This window comes from Trachinotus anak, unplaced genomic scaffold (genome assembly GCF_046630095.1).
Source record: "Trachinotus anak isolate AG129_WGS33_773 ecotype Australia unplaced genomic scaffold, CSIRO_AGI_Tana_v1 ptg000015l, whole genome shotgun sequence".
In the NCBI taxonomy this organism is placed as follows: Eukaryota; Metazoa; Chordata; class Actinopteri; order Carangiformes; family Carangidae; genus Trachinotus; species Trachinotus anak.
This window is the reverse complement of record NW_027273866.1, coordinates 6,500,987-6,511,697: the sequence shown is the minus strand read 5'-3', so window position 1 is coordinate 6,511,697 and position 10,711 is coordinate 6,500,987. Positions and strand designations below refer to the sequence as shown.

At 42.9% G+C, this 10,711-nt stretch overlaps 1 protein-coding gene across 2 annotated transcripts; it reads right to left on the bottom strand.

Moving 5' to 3' along the window:
• Window positions 1–3,349: 3,349 nt before the first annotated feature.
• On the bottom strand, window positions 3,350–8,743 carry vgll2b (vestigial-like family member 2b). 2 transcript variants are annotated; one of them, XM_071498815.1, is made up of 4 exons: window positions 8,425–8,743; window positions 7,622–7,967; window positions 5,120–5,566; window positions 3,350–4,514 (listed from the first exon to the last, which is right to left on the bottom strand). In XM_071498815.1, the coding sequence occupies exons 1-4, from the start codon at window positions 8,509–8,511 to the stop codon at window positions 4,471–4,473; spliced, it is 924 nt and encodes a 307-aa protein (XP_071354916.1). In that variant the 5' UTR covers window positions 8,512–8,743; the 3' UTR covers window positions 3,350–4,470. The 2 variants fall into 2 exon arrangements, with proteins under 2 accessions (XP_071354916.1, XP_071354917.1); XM_071498816.1 differs by having other exon boundaries at window positions 8,552–8,742.
• Between the last annotated feature and the right edge of the window lie 1,968 nt (window positions 8,744–10,711).

The following is a 10,711-nucleotide window of genomic DNA, read 5'->3' as shown; positions in this document are numbered from 1 at the left end:
TACACAAGCTAAAGTACATACGTATTATCAGCATATTATACGAATCAAAAGCAAAAGTATGTGTCTGTCCAACGGAAAAACTGTCCCTGTGATATTATTATATATTACATATGAGATTGTTAATTCTGATACATTAATGTGTAAGCATCATTTTGTGTTGCAGCTGGACAAGGTGGAGCTGGTTCATTTACTGTATATACAGTAAGAATCAGGCCCACTCCAAAGGGTCACCACATAAATCGGTTTTTGGACTTTTTCTTTGCTCTTTTTTTGTCATAGTTTGGATTCTTAAACCTATGTGAGATGCAAGCAGTTACTTTGATGAAACCATGTGAGAAGTTTAAAGGATAAATCACTCTTTGGTGGAACTGCTTACATCTAAAACGTGATGAAGGCCCCAGATATATACTGCTTATGGGGTGACATTATATGCTTATCATATGATTTTTATGTAAACTCTTATTCTGAAAGTAACCACTAACAACAAAATGCCATATAAGTACAGTCGTGTTAAGCTGCAACATTTCCCTCTTTCTGAAGTGCAAAGGAGTAGTTTGCAAGATGGTCAGCTACTTTTAAGTTCATAGTGAAACTAGGTCATTCTGTATTTGCTACGTATGGTAAACATATTTGGATGTGTCTGTTTGAAGCTTTGTAATGTTTGCCTTTAACCGAGCATAGTGTGTGTGCTGTTACTGGGATATTGTGAACACAGATAGCGAAGAAAACGGTTGGGGAATGCTGGCGTACAGAATGAAAAGAGCAGCTCATTTCGGTTTCTGCTTCCAAACCAAAAGTCAAGTGCAGATTTATGCACACATTAAGTCTGTGGCGTTCCCTGTGTCATAAACCATTTACAACAACAGTCAAGTGACAAGAGCCAGTCATGAGTCAGTACAAAACAAGTACAATAGAATTAACTTTCTAAGTTCATAGATCAAGGTTTGCGTGTAATTGTGCCTGTGCACATGGCCTTGAGAAAGAACTTGAAGTAAAGCATGTGAGCATGTTTTTGTGTAGGGACTATATGCTTAGGTTTACTAGTACATTTGCATGTGTGTGTGTAGGGGCTGGCAAGTTATTTGATTAAGCGATAGCAAAACAGAAACTAACTGCATCAGAAAAAAAGAAAAAAATATTTTTTATGTCATTTACATTACCACTTCCATATTTGAGCATGGTTGCCTGTGTTTGTGTGGGATTATGATTCTAAGTTTCTAGGGTGTTTGTATGTGGTTTTTATGTGGTTTTGACTTTTATGTATATGATCTGCTGGACACAATAATACAATAAATAAAGTATCTATCTATCTATCTATCTATCTATCTATCTATCTATCTATCTATCTATCTGTCTGTCTGTCTGTCTGTCTGTCTGTCTGTCTGTCTTATATTTTAGTTGCATGTCACTTTGTTCTAACTTAAGTTTTAACTTTGGAAATGACACATTAACTATTTAAGATGCAGACATAGAATACACAGTTATGTAATGCGTCTGAAATAAAGGTGAATAAAACACGCCTTTGTTTAGTGCTTTATACAGTCAGTAAACAGGTTCACTGTCGGGCTGCAGAACACGGGAATTCATTTCATAATATTTAGTGAAGACGTATCATAAAAAGTTTATTTCATAATGATTTCAACACTGATTAAATCATATGATCAACAGGAGAAAATCTAAAGTTTAAGATCACATTCATTTCAGAAATGTGAGAACTGAATATTTCTAAAACTGATTCTACGTCCTGTAACAGTGACTGGCAGTCACATGAGCCCACTGTCTATTTGAGGATGTTTACGGGTCAACTTAGGAGTTTGTCTTACTGTAAGCGGTGATTAAATCCGTGGACACCACAGATGAGAGAATCATCTGTTTTCAGGAAATGACTGGTAATAATGGGGACTAACAACACTCACTTCCCTGTATTGACGTCTGCCACGGTGCAGTACAAGGGGGACTCAGAGAGGGTTTTCCAAAACTACTGTTGGTGAAATTTCTGCACACTGCACTCTTTTTTAATATTTTTACATAAAAGCTTTTTTTTTTTTTGTTTGCTTTTTTGTTGTTATGTGTGGCACGCCTTTATAATTATTATTAATCCTATATCATTATCATGTCACGCCTGACAACTGCAGCTCCTGTACTAAGTGATAATTCAAGTCAGATGTTTGTTGTTTTTTTTTTATTATTTTAAACTATTTGTCTCACCGATTCAAGTGTTACTGTTAAAACACCATATAAGTTGATTTAGTTAAGACTGATCGTAATGGAGTAAGTAAGTTTGGGGATTTTTTTTTTTCATGTTTTCAGATGCATTTGCAGTGTTGTGAATACACCAGAAGGGGGCAGCATTACCTTATTTAAGCAGTATTTCAGTTACTTGGTAAACAGAGCTCCCATACATTTAATTATATGTCAGTGATTAAATAATAATCTGCAGTACAGTACAGCTGCTTCACCTGCTAATTAATTTAACAAGTAGAATCAATCAATTTGTATCACAACAGCATCAGTAATGACAACATTTGTGCAACTGTACATTCTCTCCACACAGACTGTTCCAGTATTATGTTTAACATGACTAATATTAATTGCTATGTAGGGTCTATTGACAACTAAGTAACATAATGTGACAATAGCTGTGCGTGCATACTAACTATGGAGTAGATCCTGGAGGATGCAGTGTGAAAAGGAAACCCTCAGGCCCAGTGACAATACTAGTGTGAAAAGGCAGTAAGATGCTTGGCATGGGAAACTGAGGGGAACGCTATCCCTGGTAAACTCTTCTAATTTCATTACTCTACATGTTTCCTCAGCTTAGAGCCAATCACATAGTTGGCTGCTCTCTCGTGAGGGTCACACATAGCAGCCACTAAATTGTGACAGTGGCCCAGACTGGCATACCTTAGCACATAATCTGATTATCAGATCAATAACACAGCAACATTTGGTGCATAACTGGGATGGCTTGCTTCTTCTCTGGTTACACATTACTGGCATTCACCACTCGTTCCCACTTTATAGGTGACAAGGTGCGAATGTAAGCAGGAATTCAAATGGAAGGCCTTTTAAATAAGAGCAGTCACACGGCGTATCCTTGATCACATCTGGCTGTGCTACTGTCTCTAGGATTCACACGGCTACTAAAATATCAGCACATAGTGTGTAAAATCAGAAATGGAGCTATTAGGCATCCTGCCTAATAGTGAGGCGCAGTTCTTAAAGCTAATATTAGTATTTATCCCCTCTCCGTCCAGCTATGCTTACAGTGTTCTTTAAATTAGCAGTGGCTCAGATACTATTACTTATAATGTCATGCGGGGGTAAACATTTAGGAGATGTGACAGTGTACCATAAAAATATTTATTGTCATCACAATCTTCTTGGACACAAAAATGAGAAATGACACACAAAAAAACATCCCAAAAATATTTAGAAATTCCACATTCAAAACATCTAAGAATGACAGAGAAATAAAGAAGTAAAATGGAACAACATCATCAAATTGAACGAACACAATCTGTGAGTCTGTTCAGTGCAAACAGCTTCTCGTTTAACTGAACTCATTTTTGATATGTTTTTGAGAAAAGATTTTTATTCCCCGCAAAAGAGTCCTTCATAGATAGATGAGGAACTGCATCAACAACACGTGGTATGGTCATCTTCATCACCTCTGTCTTTAGAAAACACAATAAACTGAACCACAATAATTTCTGAACACTGGCCTAACCAAACATTTTAGAAATGCACATAAACACCAATAAATAGAGACACTTTATTTCAGAGAGCAAATTTATATAATAACAACCAAAAAAAAGGCATCATGATGACAGTCACAAAGCATAAACCGCCAAAATTGCTGCTCCTGTTTATCGCTGCATGTTGCATTTGTGAAATGCAGATAAGTGGATGATGACAACCACTGTACCAACAAAGAGCATGAGACAGAGATAACCAGGGACTTTGGAGGGAATCCCTGCTCGCCGCTATTTATCCCTCTGTCCCTGCATTCATCCCTCTTTCTCTCTGTCCTCTGCAAAAGTCTGTTGTGATCCTGTCTTTCTCAGTCCAAACAGGTCACACTGTGGCTCACACCTTGCCAAGGTCTGTGCTGCACCGGCAGCGGCGGGAGAGCAAGCGGACGAGAGATGAGAAAGAGAGAAAAACGGCACCGATCATGAGCGGTGACACTCTGTCTCTCTCCCTCTTTCTCTCTCTCTCCCTCTCTCTGCTTTATCTCCATGGTGCACACACGTCGACCTGGAGCAAGGCTGTATACTGGCAGGGGAGGCCAGGAGCAGAGAGAAGGGGGTGGATAGATGGGGATGCAGTGTGTGTGTTTGTGTGTGTGTGTGTGTGGAGGGTGGGGGGTGGTGGGGTGGGATAAAGGGACACGCTGCTTCAATAGCGGAGCAGGTCCAGGGACTAATTGGATCTGGTAATGGCTGGTCAATGTGACTGAAGGGCTCGTTAGAACCAGTACAGCTCTTTGCCTTTCTTGTGCTGCTGGAGGCCTGAGAAAAAAGGACAAAGAAACAATGAGGAGGACTATGGTGAACAACAGAACACAGGTTGTCATGGAGCCTACTTTTGCCAAACATCCTGTTTTAGAGGAGGGAAAAGAGAGCCTCTGTGATGATTATGATGTATTGTGTGTGTGCGTGGGTGTCTGAGGCGGGGGAGTGTCTGTGTATGCATCTGCCCATGTGCTCTCTACAGAGAGTAGCCTGTCACAAGGGTTGAAAGTTGATGCACAGTGTGTGTGTTTGTGTGAATGGTTGTTTAAGTGCAGGTCATCTTTTCTTCTATGTCTAATTAAATCATTTTAATACTCACAATTCAGAGTGCCTGAGGTGAATCGTTCTAGTAATTACTATAGAAAACATAAGCTGAATCTATACACTGCAGGATTTCAGGCCTGTTCCTGCTACGTTCGACACGGACAAGTGCAGTATAGAAAAAAATACATTTGTGTCTCATAATTTTGAGGTCCATAAATAATCTGACCTTTCCATATGCACTTGTCTTTGCATGTTCTGACTGGATTACACACTGCTTTTGCAATTGTAAATGAAGAAACACTTGTGCTTGCAAAAGCTTGACATGGTTGAGTGGTTACCTGCATCCATGTTGAGTGCCAGCGTCTGGCTGACATCTCCTGCAGGAAGCAGACTGGGCCAGGAGGCAGTGGGTTCCAGCTTGCTCACTTCATAGTGGCTCGGCAAGGTAGGGAGATGAGGTGGCCTCACCGTGGGCATCAGCAGGGGCCCGTAGTGAGGCTCCAAAGCTGAGGGTGAATACAGTTCGTGGAGAGGCCTCGGTGGCCCATAGGCCTGGGCCTGGGGGTATCCCCAGCTCTCTGGAGGGTGAGGATGGGAGTGAGGATGAGCGTGTGGGTGAGGATGAGCGTGTGGATGAGGCAGGCCTGGGTGTAGCCCTGATGCGTATGGGTCCATGGAATAGGAAGGTGCTCCTGTCTCACAGTGGGAGCGGCTTTGAGGCGAGGAGTAGTTACTGTCCCAGAAGGATGGGGGGAAGCTCCGTCGGCTGCTAGGTGATGGGGTATCTAATGGGGAGGGAGGGAGAGAGGGGGGAGGAGGGTAAACAATGATCAAATATAGGCCAAGTCATGAATTGTTGCACAACTGTGCAGTGAACCACTTGATTTATATAGACAAACTGAAATGGCTGGAGCTGTGCAAGATGAGCAACCTGTGCTAAAATGTAGATGTCACTCACATGACTCCTACACCCTCTGGCCCAGATATCTTCCCCATTGGGTCATACTGTCACACAGCCCTAGTCCCAACAAGACACAGAAATAAACACAACAACGACTAGCAGAGGGAGAGAGAGAGAGAGAGAGAGAGAGAGTGTGACCGAGAGAAAGGTAGAAAGAGGCGTCCCTATATACCTAGAATTCTATATAAGGCAGACGCTCTGACCTGGAGGCAGTCCAAGGCTCACAGAGATTTAAATCACTTACTGTGGTGACATCTCTCACTCTCTTGTCAGCCCAGCACTTCTGAAAGTCTCACAACATAGTCATGCACACACACACACACACACACACACACACACACACACCCACTGAGACACACAACTCTGGTCCTGTGCTAGCACCCGTCGCCACCACCACCCCTCTCTTCTGACTCCTGCACCCCCACCTGTTGTTTTCACTGCCCCCCTCCCCCCTCCTCGCCCTTGACAGAATGTCAGGGAGCTATTATATGATTTTAGAAGTATACTTTTATATTTAGATATTCTGCTGAAAAGAGACACCATGAGAGCTAGTGTTTCCCTCTGCCCCTATCACACAGACTGCAGCATATATAAATCTGACCAGCAGGCAGGCAGGCAACTGACTGAGCAACCATTGTGGGGCAAGAGCTGGAGCGAGTTTCAGAATGGCAGCCGCAGAGACGTTTGAAGGGGATACGCCGGCGAGGCTGTGCGCTTACAGCCATGTATAAACATAGCATCTGTTGTGAGGCAGAAAGTGCATGTTAGTGGCGAAATGAAGACGTCCGACTGAACTAGGAGAGAGACGAACAGCAACAGCACAGAGAGGGAGAGAGCAGAGGCTATAGGCCCTACATGGATATCCAAGGGGCATCTGCAGGCTGCTGGGAGAAAGGGACTGATGTGTCTTCAGAGGATTTGCAGATGACTATTTTTTACTTTGCATTTCGGTGCAATCAGAATGCAAGCTAGAGCGAAACATCCAATAATGTTGCTAATTTTAAGCATTATTTAAAGCTTTTCAGAGTAATAATAGTGGAATATGTGCATTGTTTTTGCCAGTAAGAAGTTTTATAAAAGCTTTATCATAACTCACAACAGGCAATGAATCCCAGCAGTGTCTGTATTACTGCCTACTTCAAGCCTAAACTAACTCAACCACACACAAGAGTGTGCATGTTCTCTGTTGCTTTTCTTTAAACCCTTTTAAGTTCCTTTTAGTTGCCTACAGCTCCTGACTGCCATGACCTCTGACCCCTATGCCCTGACCTCTTCAGGGACAACAGCTCCAACAAGCAGCCCTTCTGTCCCGTCACCTGATCACATCACCTGTCTGACACTCTGCTGTGCTCTGCAGAACTGTCAGCTCACCCGAGGTGGTCTCAAAGGCAAGCGCAACATGCCACACAGACAACTGCAGCACCTTCCCATAAATAAATGGAAGTTACAAAACTGCAGGGATGTAGTGGAGGAGAAAACCCACCTAAACTCAGTTTACCAACTTTTTTCTGGCTTGCGTGAGTCTTTGTGGCCTAAATTTGTTGTAAACATGGTAGTAAATCAGCTTAACTGGTGCAATAACATCCAGATGGGGTACCTAATTCATTTTATGAAAAAATAATTCATGATTTTGTAAAATATAGTAGTATAGTAATGCTTATTGGGCAAAGCATTCACTCAAATTTGAGTTTGTTATTACATCACTCCAATGTAGCCAGCCCACATCTGCTGTTTTATTAAATCTCTCAATTTAGACTTAATGGACACCATACTATGCTGTAATTATGGACATGTCCCTTCAATTTCCAAGATCGCTGTGAGTTTGTGTTACTCACACAAGGACAGGTGTGAGTCTTTACGTATGGACAGTGTGGTATACCTGTGCCATGTTGGTCTGGCGGCCTCCGTTTTCCGTCTCCGTCCATGTAAGAGCTGAGGGCCCTGGAGAAGTGTTCGTCCACCACACTGCTGATATCTCCCTGGTAGTAGGTGAAGAGGACACAGCGAGAAGTCAGGTACTCTGCTTCAGGGGCCTCCTGCTTGTCCTTGGGGCCCTCCTCTGGCCTTGAAGCTGCAGGCGTATACGAGGAAGAGGAAGAGCTAGATGAAGATGAGGAGGAAGTTGATCCTCCGTTGCCTGGGCCCCCAGACATCCCCTCAGGACCCCTGGGAGTGTCCATAAAATCCCGGCAGTGAGCAGAAGTGCTGCTCAGACCTGTGGGAGTCTGTCATGGTGGGGTTGGGGGGTGGGGGGGGGTGGGGGAGGGGGGGGCAGGGAGAGGGTTAAGACAGGTGTTGCAGAGGACACTTCTGGAGCTGCCTGTGAGACATTTTGACATAATGTTTTTCTTTGTGTGTGGCATCACTGGCATGTGTGCGTGTGCGCGTGTATACGCGTGCGCGCGTCAAGGCATGAGTTTTGTGGGTGCTGAGCGACTTCTGTGCTCGGTAAGACACGCAAACAGCATCACTGCACATAAGGATATTAAATGACTAACTATGACGAATACGTCTGTCATAAACATTTAAAACACTTCATCATTTTTCCAGCAGGTTCTTTTGCTTTTACGCAAAAACTAGCCAAACAGTTCCCCGCCTCACCTCAGCGACCCCCATCTCCCCGCTAACATTGGACATAAGAAGGAATATGACGGGAATATTTGATTATTAATCACTTCCTACCTGTAAGCTACTGATAAAAGCTGGAGCAGTCGGTGCGTACGGTGCGTAATGTCCATAGGCTGGGTACATAACATCCAAACAGCTCATGGTAAATGAGCGGTGTCTTCACTGTTCTGTGGAAACCGACCTTGCTGAGAGAGAGAGCGACAACATCCCGGGTTTTTTTCCTCCTTGTTTTATTTTTTTCCCTCGGTGATCGCTGTTTAATGTGAAAAAGCCCGTGCCAGACTCGACATAGTCACCACAGAAAGAGCGCACCTCTCTGCTCCGTGTGTGCGCCACAGCAGCTGCGGCAGCAAAATGTGGTGAGGTTTATGGAGCAAGCATGAGGGTGTCCTGTCCTGTACATCTCTGTGTCAACCCCTCCCACCTTTACCAGTCCTCCACTCCCCCCACATCACCACCACCAACACTCCCACTACCAACACCACACAGATCACATCTAGAGATTACTGAGTGCACGCAAGCAAACCGATTATTACATTTGATATTTAAAATCAAGAGGCGAACAGATCACAATGAATGTATATTAAAAGTCCAGGTGTAAATCATGTCAGTAAGGGATTCCCATTCAAATATAAAACAAAAGGCAAAAATCTTTTCTAGAAAAGCTGGGGACAACCTGTGACTAATTGTGGGTTAAATAAATAAATAAGGGTTAACTAGAATGCCATCCAGCTACACAAATAGATTTGGATGAAGTCATTGAGCTTTATAACCATCCACACGACAATGACACATGACACATGTGATACAGTGACTTTTTATTTCTTTCCATGTCCTGTGGATACTTGAAAACTTTGTGCTCAGTCCAAGCTGAAAGAGTATCCATGGTCTTAAAACAGCCATCGGTTGCCAAGTAAACCTTCAAGTCATCTGAACTATTTAGTGTGTTCCCATAATGACACATAGGTGTCAACTATAGGTTGCATACACTGGTCATACCGACATAGAGGAGAAAGGGACTCTGCACAAATCTATGACAAATTATCACCTATCAACAGTGCAAACAAAAAGATATTTTCACACACACACACAAACATACCCAGTGACAATAGCAAACACCACAAGAGCACAGAATTCAATCTGCATCCATGCACAAAAAGATTTTAAAAAGCATCCTGAAAACGAGTTAGCCACATTCTCCATTAAGTGTACTCCATTTCTCTTGTGTTAAGGATTTACAGGTGCCTGGTGTTTGGGCATGCCAGTCTTTTTGACAGGCACTTCAGAATGCCTGGGAGAATAGTGTGGAAAATTTGCAGAATTCCATGGACTAGTGTCAGATGAGGTGGAATGTCTCTGATGTATGCTAGTGGACGAGCTCCTGGGGAAGTTACATCGCCCCTGTGCTGCGTTCTCTAGATGGAGAACATGACCAACCAACGTCTCGCTATGCATACATCACACATAGTATGAATAACTAGTGTCAGGTTATTGGCATGCTAATGAATCAAACACGCTCTTAAAGGAGTGGATAAAACTGCCATGCAACATGTTTCGTCTCACTTTTGCCTGCGCTAGTCTTGCATCACTGTTTTGATAAAATGAATTTACATAATAGCAGTGCAATGTAAGACTGTATTTTGGACAGCATTGTATTGCATATAACCTCAGAAGAGCATCAACAGAGTCAGTTTCTAAAACAAATTAATGATTTTTCTTTTTTTGTTTTTTTTATTCATTTTTCAAACAAATCAGTCTTAACATTACTGAGGCATTAATCCTACTTCACTCCACTGTCACCACTGCATGATGTGCATTATGAGCTACTAGAGCCATATACATGCAGGGTATTGCAGGACAGCACTGGAGTCAGGGAGAAAGAGTGATGCAATGCTGGAAAGCTCACTGTTACACCAGCGTGATCAACAGCTGCAGCTGACGGAAGGGTAGAGAGGCCACTATTAGTATTAATGGCCATGACTAAATTTCTCTCCCTCTCACTTGTCTGCCCTAGTGATACACACACCTTTTCTTTATTTAATCATCGTGTTCCCTGGAACAGCCAACCGCTACTGTCATTTGTGTGTGTGTGTGTGTGTGTCTGTGTGTGTGTGCGTGCGTGTGTGTGTGAGTGTGTGAGTGTGTGTGCACACATGCAACACTTGTCATCAAGTGACCAAACTAGGAAGAGGGCAAGAGAGACAACCAGCTTGCAGAAACATGTCAGTGATCCCAAAGTCGAAAACTAAGTCAGTGGGTAGATTTGTGTTTGTCAGTGATACTGAACTGTGCATGCTAAAATCTTTGCATGTAAAGAACAGTATGTGCAAGGGTCTACAGT